General features: G+C 39.3%; 1 protein-coding gene across 13 annotated transcripts in view; it reads right to left on the bottom strand.

Annotated features, from left to right (window-relative positions):
- EYA1 (EYA transcriptional coactivator and phosphatase 1) overlaps nt 1-27,770 on the bottom strand; it is a 187,490-nt gene that overhangs the window by 122,642 nt on the left and 37,078 nt on the right. For 8 of the 13 annotated variants that reach the window (XM_044928690.2, XM_044928691.2, XM_044928692.2 and 5 more), the window contains exons 5-7: nt 21,527-21,596; nt 21,056-21,201; nt 17,188-17,325 (exon numbers count right to left, since the gene is read on the bottom strand). In XM_044928690.2, coding sequence (XP_044784625.2) covers nt 17,188-17,325; nt 21,056-21,201; nt 21,527-21,596 — 354 coding nt within the window. The remainder of the gene's footprint in view (nt 1-17,187; nt 17,326-21,055; nt 21,202-21,526; nt 21,597-27,770) is intronic. The other 5 variants (XM_044928698.2, XR_006544956.2, XM_044928694.2 and 2 more) reach the window with 3 other exon arrangements.

Raw genomic sequence — 27,770 nt, 5'->3', positions numbered from 1 at the left:
ACTAAACCCACTTCCTACTCTACACAGGCCCGGGAGACAAGACACAATTGTGCAGAAGGCTGCCATGTACCAGACTTAAGTATGGATTGGTACAGGGGAGAAAGGGCGAGACATGACCAGGAAAAACAGACTCCCTTCTTCCATTAGGATCCATTCTCTAAGACAGCAGACCTCAACCATTTTGGCACCAGGGACTGGTTCCATGGAAGATAATTTTTCCACAGACCTGGGGTGGGGGGTGGATTATTTCAGGATGATTCAAGTGCATTACATGTATCTTGCACTTTATTTCTATTATTATTACATCAGCCCCACTTCAGATCATCAGACGTTAGATCCCGGAGGTTGAGGACCCCTGCTTTAAGATAGTTTCTGTCCGATTCATAAGTCTTCGCTTACAATGTTAGATCACAGAATTAGGCTTAGTATTGAGAATTCATTTATCAAAATAAAATACAGAAGTATTTTCCTTTCTAGACACAAATGATTTTACATGAAAAGTCATCTCCAGATAAAAAGAGAACAGAAATATTCTATGATAAATTGTTTGACATTTTATGTAACATTATATCATTAAAATTCCCCAAAGTAGAAAGAGTTCCCATTTAGAACCCATTATTTCTCACTCAAGGAGTTTGACAGAGTTTGGTTCAAATGGAGCTCCAATAATGCTCAATATTATTCTTGGTAGAGTTGGGAATTAAGTTACCTTCCGAGCAGGGTGGCAGTGGGACACTTTCTTTCCCATTAGTGAAAAGGAAAATCTTACCTGTTTAAATAGTTTATTATTGTAAAAAAAAAAAAAATCATAGCCATTATTCTTTTCTGGCAGGGAGAGGAGAAATTCCTTTCCTGACTAGAACACTGGAAAAATCTTTCCTTTCAGAACATCTCTAAGACAAAATTAATATTCATTCCATTGTTGTGTTTTTTTTTTTTCTCTTTTGTGGCTGAACTGCACAGCATGTGGGATCTTAGTTCCCAAACCAGGGATTGAACTCATGCCTCCATTCATTGAGAGTGTACAGTCTTAACCACTGGAGCACCAGGGAAGTCCCTCCATTGCCTTCTTTTTAAGTTAAGAACTTTTATATTCTGAATGGAAAGATTATATATATTATGGAAATAAAAACTTTTCAAATTAGTTCAGTCCACAGCATGTATGGGCACATTTAATTACGGGCACAGTTACTATCCTAAAGGGTACTGTGGACCCAAAGAAGCCAATGTCATGAGTCTATCTCTTGAGGAAAGTTTAAAAACACACAATCTCATGAAAACACCACCATGAAATACCAGCTTGTGTTACCTACGTAGGCACCGTTAAGTTCTGACAGGGAGCTGCTCAGTCAATGAAATGAAAACATCTAGTTTGACTCGGAAGGACAATACACAGAAAATACACAAAGAATGTCAAGAAGGGTACTCTTGGCTCAGGGTGAGGATAAACTATCCAGAGGAGAAGATCCAAGAGTGAGAGGTTTATAGCCCAGGAGAAAGAGAGACTCAAGGAGGGTGACAGAAGTTTCCTGATCATTTAAGAAAAGAATAACAGTTTAGGAAAAGAAATTACATCCTTTATCAGAAAAACCCAGGGATCTGAATGTTGATCATACTATATTAGGACATAGGAAATGTTGTGATTTCTGATTCTCCTTTTAAGGATTGCAGGAGGTGGGGGAAGCTGTTATAAATGCAAAGATACAACTGGAGCTGGAAAAGGGGAGTTGGGGTTGGAGGTGCCCAGGGGAGGAATATGCTGATCAAGCTACTTCCTAAGGCTTGCCTGTCCTCAGCTCACTACATGAATTCAGGATGTTATCCTGAAAACTCATTCACTGTTGCTCCTCTTACTTAATGCTTCCCTCTATCAGTCCCCATTTCCCATCTTTATGATCTGGCTAAAGTCCTGTCTTCCCAATCAGCTTTCCCAGACAGTTCTTCTCTGCATTGACTTGACCTCTGGGAACGTGAGCTCAAAAATAATCGATACCACTGTTCTTGTACTAAACAAGCCTTCATTGGTCTTGTTTTCATAATGACAAGTTCCTTAAGTACATGTGTTATATTTATTCACCTGGCTCACATGGAGAAGAGGGCTTCCCAGGTGGTATAGAATTTGTCTACCAGGCAGGAGATGTGGGTTTGATCCCTGGGTCAGGAAGATTCCCTAGAGAAGGAAATGGCAACCCACTGCAGTATTTTTGCCTGGAAAATTTCAGCGGACAGAGGAGCCGGCAGGCTCCAGTCCAGGGTATTGCAAAAGAGTTGGCACAACTTAGTAACTAAACAACAATAACATGTGGAGAAGAAGAAACTGTGTTCATTTCATGCCTTTGAAGAGCTTCATGGAGGCTCCAGCAGGAGACAGAACTAGTTATTTGAGAGTTCCAATTCAAGATGGTAATGACAACAGCAGCCAGAGACGACACAACCCTCATAATTAGGTACAGGAAGAATGGAAACCTTGCCCTAATTTTTTTTTAATATGGTGAAGGTAGAAGGCCATTTAGAAGGGGGATCTGAAGGCCCAACAGACACGAGGAAAGAAAACATCTCTCAAGTTCCTTATTTATTCAGCAACAAAAACAACAGTGGGGAAAGGAAAAAATAACCATATAGCAATTGTCTATTTCTCAGGTTTTTATCAAGAGGACACACACTTTGCTTATTTCTTTTAAACTAGATGGTGGTGTGTAAAGGCTTATCTTTAAAAAGTAGATTATAATGACTACTTCAGATACAAATTATATGAAGAATATTAGATGCAGGGCCTATAAGCACCTTCTGGAAGGATTTACAATGTCTGAGTTTCCAGAAAGAAAATCCCAGAGAGTTTTAAATCCAATAAAATCTTAAATTAACTAAAGCATCATGAATTTTGAACAGCTCATAAAATCTCACTGATCTAGCTCAGATATTGATGTATCATCAGTGCATACGTGCTAAGTCACTTCAATCATGTCCGACTCTTTGAGACCCTATGGACTGGTATCATGGGTATATGAATGAAAAGAAGGGACTCGGTTGCAAATGAAAAATTTCAAATTCAGAATGCAGTAACATTCTATGTGTTTACCACCCATTTATACTTCAGGATTTCCATATCCATTGTCTCAGGTTATTTCCCACATCAGTATGTGAGATAATAATTATTATTATAGGCCAACTGTTGCTTTCTAAAAAGCAGAGATAATGGTGATTTCCTGGCCCAAGAACCCTGAATTAGGGAGTGGCCATTAACTCCACTTTCAGGCCAGTGTTCACCATTCTACCACACCAAATCCACCCTTTACGTGCTCTGACTCAGTAATGCTGAAGTGAGTTATAATATTGTGAAAAGTGGTATTTTTATTTTAGTTTTTAGTACTGAAGTAGAGTTGACTTACCATGTTGTATTAGTTTCTGATGTACAGCAAAGTGAGTCACTTATATGTATATTAATACATATTCTTATTCATATTTTTTCCATTATGTTCTTGTAAGATATTAGTTTCCTGTGCTATCCAGTAGGTCCTTGTTTATCTGTTTTGTATATAGTAGCTTGTATCTGCTAATCACTTATATGTGGAATCTAAAATATGATACAAATGAACTTGCTTACAAAACAGAAACAGACTCACAGAGGTAAGAAAACAAAATTAGGGTTCCCAAAAGGAGAAGGAATAAGGGGGGGAGGTTGAAAAGTGGTATTAATTTTTGGCTACACAAACATCACTGATACACAAAGCAAGAGACAAGGGCATCTGAGAAATTTTTCATAAATGAATCTGGAAACAAACGATCTCATTTCTAAAAGACTTCTTCATTATAACTCTTTTGAAGCTGGTAAATAATTTTAAAAGTAAATTATACAGTCACCCAAAAGATAGTGTATCAGAAAGACTGGCTTTCTTCTTGTCACCATGAGGGGTTCCTACAGGGAAAGGGTGGTGGTCTCGTCAACCGTAACAAACAAGAAACAGTCCTGCTAGGAGACCCTGTGTGGCCACCCGGTTCTATAGGTGCTAAGCAATTATAGTTTAAAACTAAACTGATCCTTCCAAATCTTTATTAATAAATCCTAAGTATTTTTTCATAGTTAAGAACCTAGTCTATGTTGATTTATAACATGATTTAAAATGATAAATCAACATTGTGTGTGTCATTTAAGCTACAGAACACTGCCCAGCTATAACTTCAAAAAAGTTCCAAAAAAAAAAAAAGGTAACATATAGGTCAAAGGTCTACTTCACAGAGAACAAGGACTCGCATTAAAAACCAGAATCCCAGCCAACATAAGAATGCTGGAACCTGCAGGGGCCTGTCTGTACTTACCATGTTTTAGAGCATTTTCTAGCACTTACTCAGCAAGCAGGATGCTATTTGTCCCCCGTGTATTTTCACAAAAGTCCATTTGCTTTTCTTCCCTGGCCTCTTTGCCATGGGCTATGTCCATCATCAGGCACGATCTATGTGGCAGAAGTCAGCGCAGCTCCCTGGGGAAAGGCCTCTGAAGGCCAGATGGGCTACTTTTTAAAACCAAAGTTTTCTCCTTTTCTTATAAGAAGGATTTTAAAGGACCAAGTCAAGGACTATTCTTTTATATCTCAGTAATAATTTTTCTACATCAAAGATAATTTTTAACTAATGTCATTAAGGTGGCAAAGCCTTAATATTTACCTTTATTGATCTATTTCTCTATATTTTAATAAAAACCAGTTCATACAGACAAGAATGTGGATACTGATAACTAATTACTGCTATTACTGACTTCAAAAGATTCCCCTACAATTTCCAACATTTGTCACTTGAAATAACATAAGACGCCAAAATAAGTAAAACCAAATATTACTGCTAAAAAATCAACTTAAGCAAGAAAAAAAAAATCTGCAATGCAAAAATTTCCACAAACTTAAATATAAATGTGAGCAGACTGGCAAAGCTATTAAGAGAAATTGTGAACAATTAGGGCGAGCTGAAATGGCAATTCTCCAATTATAACTTTCTTCTGTCACTTTATGCCAGAAAGTGCAAACTTCAAATGCTTTATCAGAGCAGATTATTAAAAAGGTTTAGTAAATATTTCCTTAAAACTGTATATTTGCAAGCTAGGAAAAATATCATTTCTATAGGTAATGGAAAAACTTTAATAGTATATTTTGCTAAGCCATTTTGAAGTTCTAAAAGCCTAATAAACTGAAAGACTTCAGCTATATATTCGAAAAACTACAGACAGGCAGACCAAAGAAAATCAGGGTGGTTGCCCTTATTAGATTATTATTGGATGGTTCCTACTTGATAACAAGCCCTAGAGCAAGTAAGCTTCAGAGAACTATGGAACTGTCACCCTTCCACGTCCCATTAACAAACCTCTGTCCTTATTTATGGCCCTTCCTCACTGGGTGGGCCTCCAATCTCTTTAACAGAACAAACAACATTATACACTGAATACAAAGAGGGAGTTAGAATTTGCCGTTATTTTCTCCTCTAAGAGAGAGCAATAAAGCCTAAAAGAAAATAAACAAAGTAGGGTTTCATGCATGTACATCTGTGTAGTCCCTCTCATTTACCTAGGCAAATCCTGACACCTTCTTGCTACAGAATGACAGAATGTCCCCCACCTCATTGCTATTCTGGGGCAATAAAGCACTCAGAAAGGCGTTCTACACAACCACCGCAATTCTCCAACACCTCCATCCACTCCACCTACGACTGTGAACACAAGGCAGGACTGCTTTGAACACACCATGATAATAAACTAATCAAGGATTTTACGATAGGTAAATTCCAAATTCATTTCCCCAAACGAACAGAACTGGAGTCATTATGAATCTTAACTTCTAAGTGCCATTGTGACAGAGGCCTTTCCATGCCCAGCAAAACATTTGTGTATTTCAGACATCAGTTCAGTTCAGTTTAGTCGCTCAGTCATGTCCTACTCTTTGCGACCCCATGAATTGCAGCACGCCAGGCCTCCCTGTCCATCACGAACTCCCAGAGTTCACTCAGACTCACGTCCATCGAGTCAGTGATGCCATCCAGCCATCTCATCCTCTGTCGTCCCCTTCTCCTCCTGCCCCCAATCCCTCCCAGCATCAGAGTCTTTTCCAATGAGTCAACTCTTCACATGAGGTGGCCAAAGTACTGGAGTTTCAGCTTTAGCATCATTCCCTCCAAAGAAATCCCAGGGCTGATCTCCTTCAGAATGGACTGGTTGGATCTCCTTGCAGTCCAAGGGACTCTCAAGAGTCTTATCCAACAACAGTTTCAGACATACTACCAGATAAAACAAAACCACGAGCTGGTCAACCTGCAAATGGTGATCAATAGAACTAAGTTATCATGGCAAGCTGGGTTTGCCTCAAAGCTGAAGATTAACTGGTTAAGAGGCCAGACTTAGTTTGAATTACTTTTAGTGTGAAAATTGTTTGCATTTTCCTTACTTCAAACAGATTTCTAAACAAAATGTCATTTTCTTCCTATGACTCAACCTCAAAATTATTATTTTTGGCTGTGTCGTGTGGTATGTGGGATCTTAGTTCCCTGACCAGGGATTGAACCTGTGCCCCTTGCAGTGGAAGCACAGAATCAACCACCGGACCACCAGGGAAGTCCCTCGGCCTCAAAATTCTGAACACTCTCTTGTCTTTGGTGGCTGATGGTACTCTTTAAGTCTATAGTGTATAGGATGTGGGGGAAAGTGAATCAACAGGAATGACAGCAATGTGTGCAGAACCTGTGGTTTTTAAAATACTATAACTAAAAGATTGATTTCAAATCAGATGCCTCTTTTATACAAAAGGAGAATAAAGTTTGCTTTTGACAAACTGGGCAGATATTCTGTGAAACAGGTCAGTGAATCAAAGGCTAAAGTTGTTTCTCCTAAATGGTTTCTCTGCTCTTAGCACATGTGAGCATGTGTGTGTGTACACACCGCCCCCCAGACATAAACACAAACTTGCACCCTCCTCTTCATTCTTGCTGTCAGTGTCCTCTGATTGGCAGCATTGAAAACACTGTGTACAGGATCTGCACAGTTGACCCAGGGTTCTCCAGGCACCCTGTGTCAGTCTACACTCCCTCATTCAGTTCGCTCATTTGCATGTTTGTCAATGGCGTGTGAAGAAAAATCTCATACCATCCAAATCTTCTCCCAGAAACAGAGACTGACCCTGGGGAGCAGGAAGATATCAAAAAGTAACAGTAAGGATTTCACCTCCTGGAGCGAACTCTGCAGTTCTCGATGAACAGAAACACTTTGTCCTTCTCTGTTAAACTGAAATTTCTAATCTTTCACTGGATGCGCAAAAGAGATCCAATGAAAGCAGAGATAGAATTTTCCAGAATCTTGCAGCAAAGGTAAAAGCAATCAGATTTTCCAGTCCCTGAGGTTTTACTCCATGGGCTTTTACTGTTAGTGCATATAAAGCAAAAATCCAAGCCATTTTGGCTTAAAACAGCATGTACTGGATTCACAGAAGCCTGCCACAGACAGAAGTGTTGAGTATTGGAGCTGGAAGGATTCAGAAGGTTTACCTGGACTAAATGAGGGCACCAAGGCTAGTCTAGTTCACAGGGCCAGGCAGTGCCAAAATGCCCACAGATTCCCAAATAGATCCTTTCCTTAAGTTCCATTAAAAAAAAAAAAAAAAGTGCTCAGAAATGAACTGTCTAAAAATTTTTTTTCTAGAGCTTTGTGAGCTGGTATTTTTGACTAATTACATAGTGGGCTATGTGAGGCAGTGTGTCTCAGCTATAAAAAGAGCAAATCTACCCTTCAGAAAATAAATACTACAGGCAACTACATTTCTTTTTCTTTTTTGGGTAGTTTTCTATCAGTGCCTCCCCTATAGGTGCTGTCATGCAATTGAATAGAAACATGGCAGGGTCTGACAATTCTAAGCCATTCTCCATTTTGATGTATTCATCAGCATTTTCAGGTTCTTATGCTTTACCACTGGAGAAGGGAATGGCAAACCACTTCAGTATTCTTGCCTTGAGAACCCCATGAACAGTATGAAAAGGCAAAATGATTGGATACTGAAAGAGGAACTCCCCAGGTCAGTAGGTGCCCAATATGCTACCGGAGATCAGTGGAGAAATAGCTCCAGAAAGAATGAAGGGATGGAGCCAAAGCAAAAACAATACCCAGCTGTGGATGTGACCGGTGATAGAAGCAAGGTCCGATGCTGTAAAGAGCAATATTGCATAGGAACCTGGAATGTCAGGTCCATGAATCAAGGCAAACTGGAAGTGGTCAAACAAGAGATGGCAAGAGTGAATGTCGACATTCTAGGAATCAGCGAACTAAAATGGACTGGAATGGGTGAATTTAACTCAGATGACCATTATATCTACTACTGTGGGCAGGAATCCCTCAGAAGAAATGGAGTAGCCATCATGGTCAACAAGAGAGTTCAAAATGCAGTATTTGGATGCAATCTCAAAAACGACAGAATGATCTCTGTTCGTTTCCAAGGCAAACCATTCAATATCACAGTAATCCAAGTCTATGCCCCAACCAGTAATGCTGAAGAAGCTGAAGTTGAACAAGAAGACCTACAAGACCTTTTAGAACTAACACCCAAAAAAGATGTCCTTTTCATTATAGGGGACTGGAATTCAAAAGTAGGAAGTCAAGAAACACCTGGAGTAACAGGCAAATTTGGCCTTGGAATACGGAATGAAGCAGGGCAAAGATAATAGAGTTTTGCCAAGAAAATGCACTGGTCATAGCAAACACCCTCTTCCAACAACAACAAGAGAAGACTCTACACATGGACATCACCAGATGGTCAACACCGAAATCAGATTGATTATATTCTTTGCAGCCAAAAATGGAGAAGCTCTGTGCAGTCAACAAAAACAAGACCGGGAGCTGACTGTGGCTCAGATCATGAACTCCTTATTACCAAATTCAGACTTAAATTGAAGAAAGTAGGGAAAACCACTAGACCATTCAGGTATGACCTAAATCAAATCCATATGAGTATACAGTGGAAGTGAGAAATAGATTTAAGGGCCTAGATCTGATAGATAGAGTACCTGATGAACTATGGAATGAGGTTCATGACACTGTACAGGAGACAGGGATCAAGACCATCCCCATAGAAAAGAAATGCAAAAAAGCAAAACGGCTGTCTGGGGAGGCCTTACAAAGCTGTGAAAAGAAGAGAAACGAAACACAAAGAAGTGATAGATAGAGTACCTGATGAACTATGGAATGAGGTTCATGACACTGTACAGGAGATAGGGATCAAGACCATCCCCATAGAAAAGAAATGCAAAAAAGCAAAATGGCTGTCTGGGGAGGCCTTACAAAGCTGTGAAAAGAAGAGAAACGAAACACACAGAAGAAAAGGAAAGACAGAAGCATCTGAATGCAGAGTTCCAAAGAATAGCAAGAAGAGATAAGAAAGCCTTCTTCAGTGATCAATGCAAAGAAATAGAAGAAAACAACAGAATGGGAAAGACTAGAGATCTCTTCTAGAAAATTAGAGATACCAAGGGAACATTTCATGCAAAGATGGGCTCGATAAAGGACAGAAATGATATGGACCTCACAGAATCAGAAGATATTAAGAAGAGGTGGCAAGAATACACAGAAGAACTGTACAAAAAAGATCTTCATGACCCAGATAATCACGATGGTGTGATCACTCATCTAGAGCCAGACATCCTGGAATGTGAAGTCAAGTGGGCCTTAGAAAGCATCACTATGAACAAAGCTAGTGGAGGTGATGGAATTCCAGTTGAGATATTTCAAATCCTGGAAGATGATGCTGTGAAAGTGCTGCACTCAATATGCCAGCAAATCTGGAAAACTCAGCAGTGGCCATAGGACTGGAAAAGGTCAGTTTTCATTCCAATCGCAAAGAAAGGCAATGCCAAAGAATGCTCAAACTACCGCACAATTGCACTCATCTCACACGCTAGTAAAGTAATGCTCAAAATTCTCCAAGCCAGGCTTCAGCAATATGTGAACCATGAAATTCCAGATGTTCACTCTGGTTTTAGAAAAGGCAGAGGAACCAGAGATCAAATTGCCAACATCCGCTGGATCATGGAAAAAGCAAGAGAGTTCCAGAAAAACATCTATTTCTGCTTTATTTACTATGCCAAAACCTTTGACTGTGTGGATCACAATAAGCTGTGGAAAATTCTGGAAGAGATGAGAGTACCAGACCACCTGACCTGCCTCTTAAGAAACCTATATGCAGGTCAGGAAGCAACAATTAGAACTGGACATGGAACAACAGACTGGTTCCAAATAGGAAAAGGAGTACGTCAAGGCTGTATATTGTCACCCTGCTTATTTAACTTATATGCAGAGTACATCATGAGAAACGCTGGACTAGAAGAAACACAATCTGGAATCAAGATTGCCGGGAGAAATATCAATAACCTCAGATATGCAGATGACACCACCCTTATGGCAGAAAGTGAAGAGGAACTCAAAAGCCTCTTGATGAAGGTGAAAGTGGAGAGTGAAAAAGTTGGCTTAAAGCTCAACATTCAGAAAACGAAGATCATGGCATCTGGTCCCATCACTTCATGGGAAATAGATGGGGAAACAGTGTCAGACTTTATTTTGGGGGGCTCCAAAATCACTGCAGATGGTGACTGCAGCCATGAAATTAAAAGACGCTTACTCCTTGGAAGGAAAGTTATGACCAACCTAGATAGCATATTCAAAAGCAGAGACATTACTTTGCCAACAAAGGTCCGTCTAGTCAAGGCTATGGTTTTTCCTGTGGCCATGTATGGATGTGCGAGTTGGACTGTGAAGAAGGCTGAGCACCGAAGAATTGATGCTTTTGAACTGTGGTGTTGGAGAAGACTCTTGAGAGTCCCTTGGACTGCAAGGAGATCCAGCCAGTCCATTGTGAAGATCAGCCCTAGGATTTCTTTGGAAGGACTGATGCTAAAGCTGAAACTCCAGTACTTTGGCCACCTCATGCAAAGAGTTGACTCATTGGAAAAGACTCTGATGTTGGGAGGGATTGGGGGCAGGAGGAGAAGGAGACGACAGAGGATGAGATGGCTGGATGGCATCACTGACTCGACGGACGTGAGTCTGAGTGAACTCCGGGAGTTCGTGATGGACAGGGAGGCCTGGCGTGCTGCAATTCATGGGGTCGCAAAGAGTCGGACACAACTGAGGGATTGAACTGAACTGAACTGTTGCTTTAAAGCCATTGTTCAAGGTTACTGTAAGGATTAAATGAGACAACATATGTAAAATAATTAGAAAAGTCTTGGGCCTATGATAGGTGCACAATCAACAGTAGCTGTTATTTTGTGTTACGGACAAGAGTTTTCTACCTTGATAGAGCATAGCTTGTCGTGTTCCCATTGTCCTCCCTAATCGTGGCTTCCGACCTAAATTTTGTGTTTAAAATGGCTTTCACCTCCATTTTCCCCATCAGATCGTCTCAAAGTTGCCCTGTGACTGCAGGGATTTCTGGGGCATAAGGACTCAGTTTCTACTTCTTTCCTTCCCACCCCTGTGTGCTAAGTCACTCATCGTATCTGACTCTGCAATCCTATGGACTGTAGCCTTCCAGGCTCCTCTGTCATGGGATTTCCCAAGCAAAAACACTGGAGTGGGTTGTTATTTCTTTCTCCAGGGGATCTTCCCGACCCAGGGATCAAACCTGGGTCTCTTACATCCCCTGCATTGGCAGGCAAGTTCTTTACTACTGGCACCACCTGGGAAGCTCAGTTCATTTCTTTGTCCAGGACCCTTCTGTGTTACCCATGGCTCCTGCTTTCCAGCACCCACCCCCACTGTTGCCAACAGAGCCTTTCCTCTCTTCTGATTTTCTTCATGTTCTTGGCTGCTTTCTCTTGTTTCTTCTACATTTTTGTATCATGTACACAAAGCCTGACCTTTGCTGACAGTGATTTTCCTTCCTTGCCAGCATATTAGTTAGATCTGGCTCTTTTCTAGCCATGATTATTTGATTACTGCGTTCTTGGAACAATCCGTGCTGGTTATATATATAATATACATATATCAAATTTTTATATTTATTTCATATATATATATATATATATTTTTTTTTTTTTTTTTCCTCCTGGGAAATGCAAGAGCAGGAGAATTTGGCAGTGCTTCCTAATCTGGAACTATTACATGATGATGATGATAATGATAATAATAATAATCACCACCACATCACTATCAAAATGAACACAGTTAAATGAAACTAAGCATTTAAATGCTTACCAGTGCTAGATGTTGGTCAGAGTGATAAGTCATGTCTGACTCTCACAATCCCATAGCCCATTAGGCTCCTCTGTCCTTGGTATTTCCCAGGCAAGAATACTGGAGTGGGTTGCCATTTCCTTCTTCAGGGAATCTCCCGAATCCAAGGATCAAACCAGCATCTCCTGGCTTGCAGGTGGGTTCTTTACCACTGAGCCACCATAGAAGCCCATAAATGGATAATCTCAGTGAATTCTCACCATACTACAGTGGGTATGTGTATGCACTCAGTTGCTCAGTCGTGTCCAACTCTGCCAGGTTCCTCCATGGGATTCTCCAGGCAAGAATACTGCAGTGAGTTTCCATTTCCTCTTCCAGGGTATTTTCCTGACCCAAGGACTGAACCTGCATCTCCTGAATTGGCAGGCAGATTCTTTACCATTGAACCACCTGGGAAGCCCACTACTGTGGGAACAGACAATATTCAAGACAAAGAAATGGAGACATGAAGTTGAACCCCATGCTGAAGTCCCACCAATAGCAAGGGCAGGGTGTTCAACAGGCAGCTTGACTCCAGTACCTACACTGTTTGCCAGAAAGCAAGATTATATCTTTAGTCCAACCTTCTAAATCTGACAGAACCAAAGAGGTGATCATCATAAATTCTCCTGAAGTTAATCAGCACAACACCCTAAAGCATATATCCCACCACTGAGTTAGTTCGAGTCATCTTGGTTACTAAAGTACTTCTTCTAATATTGTGAAATCCTAATATAAAATCTTAGCAACTAAATCTCTGAATAACTCATCATATTTTATATTTTAAAGGTCAAAAGATCTTGGAGAAAAAGCTAAGTAAAATATCAATACTCCCAAATCACTAAAATATGTATACTGTCATCCAGGATTCTAAGAATTTTCAACAGCTATAAGAGTGATATGAACAAAAATCACTGTTATCCATTAAGGATAATAGAATTTAGAGAATTTTAAAAATAATTTTATACATTATAGAAAGTTTTATATTGAAAAACAGTATTGAACGACAAAGGTCAACAGATATCCCATGACTGGACATATAATATCATTTCATCCATTTCATTTTTTTTTACAATGCACTTAATGTTTAAGAAATTCATATTAATCAGAGTTTAGTTATTTATCCATATGTGACTATAAGTAGTCTACAGAATATCATGTATCATTATCCATCATCATTTTGGCAAGTTTCAAGTTAACAACATGGTATTCTCTGGCTTGATGTGTGAAAATCATATTTTCAGATTACTCTAAAAATGAGCAAAGTGTCATTATACAAACATTCATATGAAATAAAATTTTAGTGAATATGGGTTCTAAAATCCCACTGGAAAGACCATTCAACCAGAGTATGCCTAAAAACACAAAAAGTTTTAATGCAACATCCCAGATGCAATGAAATCTATGACTAGAGAGCAATGCTACATTTAGTTCTACAAATGTCCTCATTTCTGCTTTAAAATGAAGACTCTTTTCCTCCTCCAAGTTAACTTTCTTTTCTTCTTCATTTCCATTCTTCTTTATACTCTTAAGCTATACTTACATCTGATAGCTAGCTAGTTCTCTTAAGAATTTTCTGCCACATAAGCTTTTGATCTGAGAGAAAAGGAGGGAGGGGACATATATATACACATACCTGTGGCTAATTCATATTGATGTATGGCAGAAACCATCACAATATTGTAAAATAACTATCCTCTAATTTTAAAAGATCTTTAATTTCTTCAATATGGCCAGTTGATAATACAGTTATTAAAGTAAACTTGAATAAATGAAAAATTATGAACTGTATCTCTAATATTAGGACATATGCCAAAACTAGAAAGCAAAAGATTACAACTGCCTTAAAAAAGAACTCTCAAGTGCCACCCTTCTTGAATTCCCCAAGATACAACCCTGTTTTTACTTCTAATCTTTCTCAGACTGACAACTTAGCAAAATATAATAGTTACATATGACTAAAAGAATGAGGTGAAAAAAGAAAAGACACAGAGTCCATGTCTGATTTCTTAATATTAGTGTTTCATTTCACCAACATAATAAGTTTACTATGACATACCATAAACATTTCTAAACACTTACTCGCAATTTCTATACTCAACGCATTGTGGATAGTAGCCAAGGGGCTGGCTGCACGTGGGCTCAAGCCCAGGAATCACACATGTAGGTAACCTCTCTTCTCTGGAGGGCACTTCCTCTATTTCATTTGGACTCTTAGGATCCACTTCTCCTTTAAGAAACCTGTATGCCCAGGGTAGAATGGGACTCACCACAGCACCCAACTTTTTCCCCTAACTTTCCCAAGACTCCGCAATTGCATAGTTCCTTTATCTGTTTGTCTACTTTCTCTCTACTTCACACAAATGAACTTTACAGACTTTACTCACCTTATGAACCATTTCACTATTAAAGCCTAAGATGGTTCAATCCTTCAATGAAGTCTCATCACTTCCTGTTCTTTTTATCCCTTTACTCAACTGACATTTAGCATGTATATAACCATAGTTCTTTTCCCAAGGCAGCTTTCAAGTTTTGGAATCAGGCACAAAAGTAATATCCTTCTAACAATAAACATCATCCATTGTAAGACAGTTTTAACTTTGTAGCCATCAAGTATTTCAAAACTTTATAATTCAGCCCTTTTTATACCAAAGGCAAAACAAATATGAAAGGATTAATGGATCTGGTCCCATAAAATTTTACCTTCCCCATGCAGGGAAAAAAGCTCTTTAAAATGATAAACTAGAAATGTATCTATAAAACATTATACATAATGTTTTATAGAAAACATTATAAAATATAAAAAATATTTTATAGAAAAATATCTATAAAGCATTACCAAAGTTTAAGAAGTGTAGTATAAGAAATAATAAGAAAAGATGAACATCACCATGTTAGAAAAGAAAAATGGTTTATCAGCTCAATTTTCTAAAAATGCACATGAAAATAATAAAATCTCAGACCTTCCAAAATGACAAATTTTTAAAAGTTAAATATTTAATGTGTTCACTCTAATTCACAGCCCTTCTTTGTGTAAAAACATTACAAATCCTTAAAAGAGTTTAAAACAGTTTACCTAGCCACACTTAAATTTACTCAAAGGGAATAATTAAGGATGCACGTAAGACATTCGTAGAATCACTCTAGATGTCTGATAATGGATTAAATAAGATATATCTATGAAACCATACAGCCATTAAAATAATGCTACAGAATTTATTGATATGAAAAGATGTTTATATCTGTTATTAAAAAGAGCAGGTTGCTAAGTGTCTTCAAACAGATGAATGGATAAAGATGTGGTGTGTATGTACATGTATACACGCACACAGTGGAATACTACTCAGCCATAAAAAAGAATGAAATTTTGCTACTTGTAGCAACATGGATGGACTTGAAGGGCATTATGACAAGTGAAATAAGTCAGACAGAGGAGGACAAATACTGTATGATATCAATTATGTGCTAAGCCACCTCAATATCAATTACATGTGGACTCTAATAAATAAAACTAGTGAATATAACAAAAAAGAAACAGACTCACAGACATAGAGAACAAACTAGTGCTTACCAGTGGGGAGAGGAAAGCGGGCCTACCCTATCTTGTCCGCTCCCCTTTTTCTCTCCCCACTGGTAACCACTAGTTTCTTCTCTTTATCTGTGACAGAGGAGCCTGGCAGGCTACAGTCCATAGGGTCACAGACAGTCGGACTCAACAGAAGCAACTTAGCACACACACACGCACATGTATGTACACAGAGTACATGTACAACACAGGGAATACAGCCAGCATTTTGTAGCAACTATAAATGAAATATAACCTTTAAAAAGGTTAATCACTATGTTGTACACCTATAATGTATGTAATATTATATATCAACTACACTTCAATAAAGAAAAGCAAATAACATTTTAAAACATAGATATTTAATTCTACTATAGTGTGAATTACAAGTAGAATTCGCTCAATCGCTCAGTCATGTCTGGCTCTTTGCAACCCCATGGACTGTAGCCCACTAGTCTCCTCTGTTCAAGGGACTTCCCAGGCAAGAATCCTGGAGTAAGTTGCTATTTTCTCCTCCAGGGAATCTTCCTGACCCAGTGATTGAACTTGTATCTCCAGCACTGGCAGACAGATTCTTCACCACTGTGCCACCTGGGAAGCAATTTGACTATAGTTTGGCACTATTGAAAGGATATGATTTATTGTGTGTGTGTGTGTGTGTGTGTGTGTGTATATATATATTAGAATGTTTAAATTATGCAAGAACAGATTTCAAGTACTTTACAGACACATTTGCATGACAATAATCTGCCAATTACAGTAATGCCTACTCTTGAATGAGTTTGACAATACAAACTTTCAGCTGTCATCCTTATGATATGACATGTACTTAACATTATGTTTTGTCTACAGTTTCAAAATCAGAACCCAGGAATGGGTCCTTGGAAGCAAAATCTTGAAGATGCATTGAGTGGCTGTCAATTTGATCTCCTGGTCTTTGACAGATCATTTAGCCAACACGTATCACGGTTCCATTTCCAGAAATGTGATAATGAAGAAAACACAGCCCCTTGAAAAAAGCTGAATGGCCACAAGTGTCAGTTTTTAGGACAGTCCACATTAGGATATTACATCATTGACTCCTACTTTTTTCCATTCCTTTTTTCACTGATAGAAGCAAGGGCAGAAAACGTCAACATCACAAAAAATTTTAGAGCTTTTTGAAAAAGAACGTTAGTGATCATCCTGTCTAAGCCCTGGATGTTAATAACAAATAAGGAAATTTAGGCTCGGAGAATAGGTGTGTAAAGAGCCAAATGAGAACCAGGCATCTTGCCTCCAAGCCCAGTCCACTTACCATCATCCACAACTTATACAGAATAGCAGGGTCCACTTTAGAATCTAATTATCCTGTAGGGTTAATGAAAGGAGCAATGTCAGTATGTATACAGACCTTGCATCTGGTAGCTGTACGGTGCCTGTCCAGGTTGAGGGGTCCCAAAGCTTGTGCCATAGCTGAGAAATCCTGTCTGCCCAGGTGACTGAGATTGTGACAATCCGCCTTCAGTCTTGATGCCTGCCCACAATGCACCTAAATCAGTTAGTGATAGCTTATCTATCTGTTCATTTCCAACAGCTGGTGAGTATACAAAAACACTCCCACAGCTAGCCAGTCACAAACTTTTCCCAGTATTATCTCAATAGCCAAGGCCAAACATGCTTAGAGTGAAATACCCTTAACTCTACCTTCAATTAAAACAACAAAAAAAACAGGATTATGAAAGATTTGAATGCCTGTCTCCACTGTCCTTTTTTTTTGTTTTCCTGAATTCTATTTTTTATAAAATTTAACTCCAGTGATTAGTTGTTACAAAATTTAGCTTCTGTAATTAATTGTGCTGTTTTACACGAGTTTAAGATCACCTTTATAGTCCAGAAATAGTCATAATTAAAATGAACTATATTTTTCTAAACACTGTTACATTAATGTCAAAATCAAAACATTTTTTCCTAAAAAGTGATTAAAAGTCTCTAACCTCATAGCATTTAAAAAGTTTTTTCTTTACTCTTTCTACCACAATGCTGATTTTAGTACATAATTTATTTTGAGGTCAGAGGTAGCAATACTGGACATAGAATTAAGCAACACAGGAGGAAATCTTTTCCCAGGTATCCACAAAGTAAACACAAGGAAGGCAGAATAGTAAAAAATTCAGTCCTACAGAACAGCATGAAGGAAACCAATGGTTCCCTTTTTGCCCCTTGCAGTTTCAAGTATTTATTCAAATATAATTTTTAAGTGTAACCTAAAGTACACCTTTTTATGTATTTTTAAAAGTATGCTTTTTAAAAATCACATAATATAAAAATAAAGTATTTGTGCCCCCAAATACATCCCAAAGTACCAGGCTGACATCCTAATTTCAGGACTTGGGTTTGGCAGTATCGTTGCACAAGGCTCAGCCTTGGATCATAATTAAAGACAGTCATGAAAGTTAACAACTGTCTTTAATTCCCACAGAGGGAGGGGAGTAAAATGTCTGCCAAGGGAATTCACATTTTGGAATAATTTTACTTTGCACTTAAGATAAATAATATCTTTGGGATCTAGAATACACAGTAGTCTCACTGTTTATTTCCATTTTAGGGGAATTTCATCAGTAGAATGAATTTAGGTAACTTTCCTAAGGCAGTGGAAGAATCTGACTCTTGGCTGAGAGAGCTTACTCTAATTTCTAAAGTATCTCTAAACAACCTCATAATGGCCTTGCATCGCAGTCTTAACACAACCTTAGCATTTAAAAAAATGTCACTTTCCCTGCAAAGGCAATCCCAAACCAATGAATAAGCCACACTTATAAATGGTCCCTGGAAAAACAGCTGCCCAATACAGGTGGTTTGATGGCTCCAGAAACTCACTGCCTTTTCATAGGGTCACAATAGGGATTTTCTCCTTCTCTCTCTCTCTGATGCTATACTGTTGTACATTCAGTCTTCACCTGTGCCAGCTCTGTTTTCAGCCTGGAGGCTCAGAATGGGAATCTTTGTGGTAAGAACAGGTAAAGAAAAGCAGGAAGAGGTAGAAAATGCCCATAGCCACACCCATCTCCATGGCTTCTAGCCAGGAGCTGGCAAACTCATCCCACTGGTTGACTCCATGCAGATCCAGTGAAGAATGGCATGACCCCTTCTTCCCCATGGACCCACTGCCCTTACTGGGAAAACATTTGCCTATCTTTTCTCACTGGGTCTAATTAAAAAGTCAGGGGACACACGTCCCCAGAGGTAGTCAGAATTCTAAGACCATCAGAATCTTAACTATCAGTTTAGGGTTAAAACCCATAAATTTAAATTATGTGCTTTTCTTCCCAGAGCAAACAATGAAAAGAAAGCTGCCATATTTTTCCATGCACTGGCCCAAGAAAAATAGAATGGCAGGCCAGAAGCACTAGGGCATCTCCTTGCCCTCAAGGCACAAAAAGAGAAGAAGGAGGGTGGATCAGGAAAGTGCTCAGGACTGAGAATTATTTATTCCCAGATTCATAAGCACGGAAGGCTCTGGGATCAAGTCCTTCACACTAAGCCTTACTCTCACCACTTTCCCAATCCCCTCCTACCATATGAAAATCCCCATTCTCACTTTACTAGTTGGGAGTATAACCTTAGAACGTCTGCTCATCTCACCCTACTGGACGAACTATTTCAAACAACAGAGATATCTGTTGATGGTTTAAAACTAGAGGAGTCCTTACCCAGAAATCGGCAAAGGGCCCAACCATGACTGAATGGGGAGGAGCAAAACAAAAAAACCAAGAGAGTTGTGTGAGTAGCAGCCAAAGCAGTACCAGGAAAGGTACCTTCTCCTGGCAGCATTAATACATCTATATACTTGAATATTGTTTGCCCTAGAATATACATTTATATTTCAAATCATCAGCTTGCAAATAAATTTTGAGAATATAAATTGGGGGACTGCCTTAATTCACATTATAGAATTTGAAGTCACACAATTCAAATCATGGAACCTTTTTCCTCTTTCAGCACAAGAACAGTTTAAAAGTAAATTACAGATAATTTGATCTATATTTAACATCATTTTGAGAAACTCAGCAAAGTCATGGAAATGAAAGATAATTCTAGGAAGTCCATTTGATGGCTGTTTTTAAGTCTAGTTGAAAAACACTTCACTGGATCACATTCAGTTGTGATCTTTTTAAAATAAAACTATAAAAGCTGAAGTAATACATAATTTAGATTTTCATTTCTGTAAAATGTGTATATGGGAAATTTGCCTGGGGTAAAGACAAGACAAAAAAACTAAAGATAAGTTACCTTCTAATGATCAATGAAATACCTGAAGAAGAACATTATTTGTTTCAACATACTGAAAAGATTATGAAACAACAATAGCAGCAGAAGGAAAATTAGAATATTGATCACAAAATAATCCACTAGTTTTTTCTTTCAGTCATTGCTTCCAAAATTTCATGTATTTTTTTTCTGGATCACCAGGTTTTATTTATTTTGTAATAAAATGCCAATAATTCGTATTTTTATATTCCAACAAGTTGCAATTTGTTTAAGATTACAGCTACCATTCCATGGAAAAGAAGGTATTTTTGGAATCCTAAGATTTTTAAGAATTAAACTCTGAAGTTTGGCTGGCTTTATTTTTAATTTACAGGTATTGACCCTGTTAACAATTGAGTTAAATTACACCAAGATAAAAATAATCTCCAGGTGAGAGGGAACAAATAAGGATGTGAGCTTTCAATGTTTTCCTGATTGGGCTCTTTCAAGTACAGCCCAAGCCATGATATAGATCACTTTTCCTAGTGGTTGATAACGCTGACATATGAGACGACTACTCCCATCAAGTTTAGAGCCAGGGTTTGTTGAATGTGGCTTGTACTTCTCTAATCATAGCTCAGCACCTGATAAATAGGAAATGAATCTTCACCCCCAAAAGACTTCATTCACAGAAGTTTTATCAGAAATATGCACCAGAATACTTTGGATTCCCAAACCAAGTGTTCAAATGGCAAATTAAGAACCGAGATATAAATGGGGGAAAAAAAACAAAGAGCAAGAAAGCATATGAACCATGCTATCCATCTGCCACTTCTGACCTCAAGATAAGCAGCCACCCCTTCTTACAATGTTCATTAGAAACAATCATATTAAGAATTCAGACACAAAAGGTGACAGCCCTTTCTCAAGTGACCAAGAGCCCCATCTCTATATACCACTCCCGTGACACTTTCACATGCACGGGTGTGCCCACTAGGCAACACCACTGCTAAAGCAACGGGATTACTCACCATAGGAGGAGATTCCATAGGGCTGTCCCGGCTGTGGGTACGTGGCGTAGGCTGTAGCTTGTTGCATTCCTGTAGTAAACTGTGTTTGCCCATATGCAGCCATAGTTTGTGAGGAAGGGGTAGGAAGAATATGTGGGTATGGTCTGCTATTTGTCAGAAATGACAGAAAATAGAAAGCCCATGCATTAGATGGAAACATGCAAGGTAACTGATTAACAACCAAATCACAAATTCTAGTTAAAGATTGTTTCTTCATGTATAATCTTCAACTATCATAGACAAAGTACTGAAATATTTCAGTGTCCCTCCTAGGTGATGCTCCAAATAAATTTACATGAGTACACTTAAGTCTCTATGAAACACACTTTAGTTTAACTTAAGATGTAACATGTGGGCACCAGACCTGACTTGAAATAAGGTAAAAGACTACTCAGAAAAGTTATTTATTGATTAAGAGAAAATACATCTTACTTGGAAGGATAAATCTGTGGTGGGGAGAACTGATGAGTTGGTCTTGGGCTGAAGCTGCTGCTCCCAATGGCTGGAAAAGAAAAATAATGCACAATCATGAAAGAAAAACACAAAATATGTGTTTGATAACATTGATATAGTTTCAGCTCTGGGTAGACCACATGACATCACAGACCTTTCTGACCTGCAGAAATAGCAGTTTCCTAAGTCGACATAATAGAAGGTTAGACTATACTAAGGAACCTACAGACACTGATTAAGTGATTCTGATTCGACATCAACTCTTAGAAAATACACTCACAATCTTCTTAAATACCAGTCAGTGATGACTTTTACAGTGGCAATACTTTAAGAGCACAGGGAGTCCTTACTGTTCAGAACAATGCACTGAAAGGCGGGGGATGAACAGGGCTAGGCAGGACCGGAAAGTCCTCTGGTCTATTGTTTGGACTTAAGGGGAAACACATCCCTGAGACCATGGTACCAAGAAACACAGTCTAGTCTCTCAAGGGAGTAGAAATAGGACAGATTCTCATTTTCCTGCACTGATTCAGCAATTTTTTAAAATAAAAATGCATTCCTATATGAAATTTCTCAAGTTGCAAACGCAGCCTGTTATGTTCTTGCTTGGAGGTGGATGTTCCTGTGCCTTTCAGAGATATGTGCTCCACTTCAGTTTCCAAGTCACAAAGTTGTGTTTTGTTTTTAAAGAGTATTTAAGCATTCAAGCAGAATTTCATTTCTTTTTAATCACACAGATTTGACTCAGTAAGTCTCAGAAATGCACTAAACTCTCTTAGCAAATATTCTACACTCATTCTGAACTAAAGAAGCAAAAAGACATACTTTTTGCTAACACAAGACCTTAAAATGTTAATTCTTGGTTTCTATTTATGTACATAACTATCTACATGCATTTACCTATACACTCATTTACATACACACATTTACATGTATGTACATGTTTATATACGTATTGCCCCCTTTACCCTCAAATTCTTCCTGTTCTTTTCCTGGCTAAGGTGCATATATGCTTTGGGTACAATTATTATACGATGTAATATGTTTGTTTTCTTTTTCTACTAATAATCACTGCAGAGGCTCTTATTTATTATATTCTACATTAAGACTCTTTGTAAACTTCCACACACCCCAAGTTTTATATATTTTCACAACATCACATCAATACAGTTATGCTTTTCAAAATGTAATTTTCTAGCTTGTGTTCGGGAGAATAGTGGTGGATTTGCATTAGAATCTCAAAATCTATGAGTAATCCTTTCCTGGTAAAAGACTGGCCTAATCCAGTGACGAGAATAGCCGGAGGTCAGTCTTACTCTTCCGAGTTGCTAGATTTCAACCCTCTGGCTGTTGGCAAGAGACGGAGGCCATATGAACGAGAGAGAGCCGGCTAGCCCAGCTGGTGTCCCCTCCCTCGTCTCTTGGCACATGTTGGGTTACCACTCTGTTCCAGGCATTGAGCTCCATGCTGCGGGCACAAACATGCAAAGACAAGTCCTGGGTGTCACACGTGGGGAGGCCAACACAAATAGCCATGGGAGGACAAGTTTAATATTGCAATTTATAGAAGGGAGAGGTTAGTGAAAGAATGCTTGGACCACAAGTGCTGCCACTGCCTGGGTCACCTGTGACTACAGTCTTTCTACTCCCCTCTTCTAGGCCTGGAAAGAGACCAAGGGCAAAGTAGATTTACCCAGTGAGTTGCTGGAGGGGCATTATTATACAGGGTAAGGTAGGTTTGGAAAGGCTTTGATTTAGATTATATGCATCCTCTGTGTGTGTACAAATGAGGAGAGATTTAGGAGGCTATGGAGTGTGGTAACACAAGCACAGGTTCTGGAATCAGAATTTAATTTCAGCTCAGATTCAATATCCGACTCTTCTGTGTGGTCTTAGTCAAGTTGTTTGTTCCCTCTAAGCCTCAACAGGACTTCACAGGCGACTCAGTGGTAAGGAATCTCTCTCCCAAAGCAGAAGACTTGGGTTCGATTCCTGGGTTGGGAAGATCCCCTAGAGGAGGGCATGGCAACCCACTCCAGTATCCTTGCCTGGAGAATCCCATGCATGAGGAGCCTGGCGGGCTACAGTCCATGGGGTCGAGAAAGAGTCAGATACAACTTAGCAACTAAACAACAACAAACAAAGCCTTGACACGTTTTCCTGTAAAATGATGGCAATAATACTACCCACACCAATAGGCTGGCTATGAGGACTAAATGAAATAATGACAAAAAGTGAATAATACAAAGCTTGTGTAAGAAATGCTTACCATCTCAGATTCCTAAATTCCCACTCTCTTTGCCCTATATCTGTCCCTCCTTTTGTATTTTTAAGTCCACTCAAAGGACAGCATCACCATCTACAATATTCAGTAAAATGCTTAAAAACAGGATTCTTTGTCCCCATTTTATATATGGGGCTAGAAATTAAATAACACATCCAAATAAGAAGGTTGGTATTTGAACTCATATATGCCCATTCTTTCCACCCAAACATGCAATGTCCTCAACCCCTTCTTAGAAATCAGAAACCTCAGAATCATCCTAGCTCCCTCCCCACATTATATAACTCTCAAGTCAACCACCCCAATCTAGAAGAGACTGCTGAGCTGTTCTGCATTCTCCATTCCTACCCTCCAGTCCTGGGGTGGGCTCTCAGTAAGTCTCCCCTGGCCTGGATCAATAGCCACTGAGCTGCTCTCCCGTATTCTACCCTCACCCTTTGACTCACTACCGCCACCGTATTGATCTTCCCCACATGGCAACTTCATGTCCATTCTCCAGCTTACAATGTCTCAACTCCACTTACATTATCCATAGAAAAGAAAAAAAAGATCCTTGGTGGAATGTATCAAGATATTGAAGCATCCACCCACCCGTGGGTTTAGAGTTACACAGCATCCCTGGACTTGAGAACTCCCGTGCATGCCATGTATTTTCCCATCTGCCTTGGTGTTCTTCATGTCAGACCCTACTGCCTCTTCTTTCCTCTGCCTGTCAAACACTTACTCCTCTACTGGGACTAAAACATCATTTTCTCTTTAGGACAATGTCTTCCTCCCCTGTACTTTTTAGAATGTTGTCAACACTGGCAATGTGACGCTTACCACACTAACAAACACTGGCATGATGGTTAGTGTATGTCATGTATAGATGTTAGTTTCCTCTGCTAACCACGAGCTTCTGGGGTCAAGGACCTCCTATTCTCCTTTGTTTCCTGGACCTGATAGGGCCCAGCATGTGGTAGTAGTAGTAGTAGGGGTGTGTGCAGCATGTGGTAATAGTGTGTGTGTGTGTGTGTGTGTGTGTGTATGTGTGTGTGTGTGTGTGTGTTAGTCGCTCAGTCGTTCAAACTCTTTGCGACCCCATGGGACTGTACCCCACCAGTCTCCTCTGTCCTGGTTTCTCCAGCAAGATTACTGGAGTGGGTAACCATTCCCTTCTCCAGGAGTTCTTCTCAACCCAGGGATCAAACCTGGGTCTATTGCATGCGGGTAGATTCTTTACCATCTGAGCCACCAGGGAAGCCCTCAGCATGTGGTTAAGTTATCAATAAACAATGTGTGTTTAATAAGACTGTGAAGTTTAGGTCAAAGGCAAAGTAGAATTTTTAAAATCATAATGACATGAAACTTGTTATTTTAAGTTATTTACAGACATAACATATGATATAAATGGGAATCAGTTTTTCTTATTAAATAGATGCAAATAAGAACCTATAATGCTGCCCAAGTGTCCTGCTATTTCTCTGTGTGCACTTAAAACTATTGACCATGTAATGCCATATAAACAGCCACATCCTTGGGGCTTTCTCATTCAAACCCCTATGATCTCTATGTAGCCTAAGGTCAAGAATCTTCTGCCTTCTACCTACAGTACTTTTTCTTTTAGTTGCCTAAAACACTTTTAACTTTTTTAAAAATAATAGTCAAAGAATTCAGGTTAATTGCAATTTCTTGAGACCAGAATAGCCTAAGGCAAAAAGAATGCTCCCAGGCCATTTATCAAGATAAGTAAAATGGCCCTCACACCATAGGTAAACTCCACAGGATGCAGGCCAAAGCCCTGGGACAGAGGGACAATGGCTCCTTCTCTGTTTTAGCACATTAGTTTCCTATCACTTCACACTTTCTCCTACCTCTCATGTGTAAATTAAAGAAGCTCTCCAAATACTACGGCAGGAAGGGAGAGGAGAAGGACCTGAGGCAAGCAAAATCCACAAGCTGGAGAATCCTTTGACAAGGTTGATAGAAATCTCAAAATTAGCAAGTCCTCAGTTCACCTCCCCTGGGCTCCCTCTGGTTCATTCAAAATCATTCAGCTGGACAATCAGCTCAAAAGCCTAAAAGCAAGTTCTGATTCTCCTCTTTCCCTCATATCCTTTTATCTTAAGTCCAGCCAGCTCTCCCTCCAAAATATAAGCTAAAAGTGACAACTTATTTTCTCTCATCTGCCACTCTATTCTAATCACCAATGTTGGCTGTGACCAGCGGAGAGGACAGCCAGGAACCTCCCCTTCCCTCCTTTTCCCTCCACTCCTCTCCCCTAATAGGATCCTGGCACAATATATTCTGCCTTGGTGACTCCTCCAGGAGGCATGTGAGCTAACATGTTCTTCCAACATCATCTCCTGAACTAGGAAACACCAGTCTCCCTGTTTCTCCTTACCTTCTCCTCACTCTTCTCCTAAAGAGAATGTTCTATATGACAAACAGTGACCTCTTAAAAACATTAATTAGCTCATCATGTCACAACCCCCACTTGCCCTCAACTCCAAGCCCTGTTATCCTCCCATTTCACTTTGATTAACTCAAACTTATTCCCTCACTTCCCTAAGAGCTCTGCTCTGACACCCTCTCCTCAGAGGAAGCCTCCCTCTAGAAGAAACCCCTACCCCCACTCTTCACTATAGACTTTGATCTGCTTTTGTTTTCTTCCGAGTACTTTTTGCTGCCTATTTATTTACGCTGCTACTTATCTACTGATCATCTGTCTCTCCCACAAGAATGAAAGCTCCATGAAAATAGAGACCAGCTTACTTTTTCACCACTATGTTGGCCCACAGCCTACCACACTGCCTGGCACATAGTAGGTGCTCAATACATAACTGTTGAATGAATGAATCAGATCCCCAAAGGTAGATCTTTCTGTGAACAATTACAAAGAAATCATACTTTGTCACACAAGATGTGTTTTCTCCTCCAGAAATTTCCAATTTTCAAATACGTCAGACATCAACTTTATATGATCAATATCAACTGGCATGATGAAAACAAATGAATAACAAATTTGGGCTTTGTGGAAGTGGAAGCAGCAGCAGGTAAAGATTATTTTGCAATCCCTCCAAGCACATTATTTTCAACCGCAATTGTTCTCAACATTTAAATCATTAAAGTATTGCTTTTCATTGGTCATTTTCATGACTGTATTTTAAAAACATAATAAACATTTAAATCATCAAAGTATTGCTTTTCATTGATTATTCTCATCACTGTATTTTAAAAACATAATAAACAACCTTGCATTTTTCAATTCAGCCACATGCATTGGAAAATCAACCTCTCTCCTCTCAGTCTCCCCACACCAGGATACCTGGAGATTTCCCTGGAAAAGAATGACCCTCACTGCCTCCTTAAAGATTTAAGATGCTAGAGCTCACTGAAGGACACAGGTGGAAATAACTATTACCAATGTCAGGGTGACTCTTCATTATTTTTGACATCCATTTCCTTAAGATACCCTGAATATTTGAGATGTGAATTTTTAAGCTATCATGGAGAAGGAAGGAGGCATAGTGACCACAGAGATAAAGACCATCTTGGAGTTAATGCTTGGAGATTCCTTTCTCCAGCCTCCTCTTCCCTTAGAAACCCTAAGTCCTATTCATAGTCACTCTAGCATGCCATGGTTTTTGCATCTTTACTCATGAAAGAGAGGGAGGGAGAGAGTAGGGGAAGGAGGATAGGAGGAGGAGGAAGAGGAAGAGAGAGGGGAAGAGAAAAACTAAAAGACAATAGAAAATGAAGGTCCATCCCCATGTTGTTCTATATCTGCTATGCTTTGACCCAATTCCCCAGCTCACGTGATCCTTTCCTCTGTGTCCAACAATCAATCTATGGCAAACAAGATCCTCCACAGCTTCAGTCCTTCACCAAACAATCTCTCCACCTTCTACTAAGCCCGCCTTCAAGGCTCTAACTTTTTTTGCATATCTTTTCCCAGTA

The sequence above is a fragment of the Bubalus bubalis genome, chromosome 15, assembly GCF_019923935.1.
Source record: "Bubalus bubalis isolate 160015118507 breed Murrah chromosome 15, NDDB_SH_1, whole genome shotgun sequence".
NCBI classification, from domain to species: Eukaryota; Metazoa; Chordata; class Mammalia; order Artiodactyla; family Bovidae; genus Bubalus; species Bubalus bubalis.
Note: the sequence above shows the minus strand (reverse complement) of the source record. Positions and strands in the feature narration are given on the sequence as shown.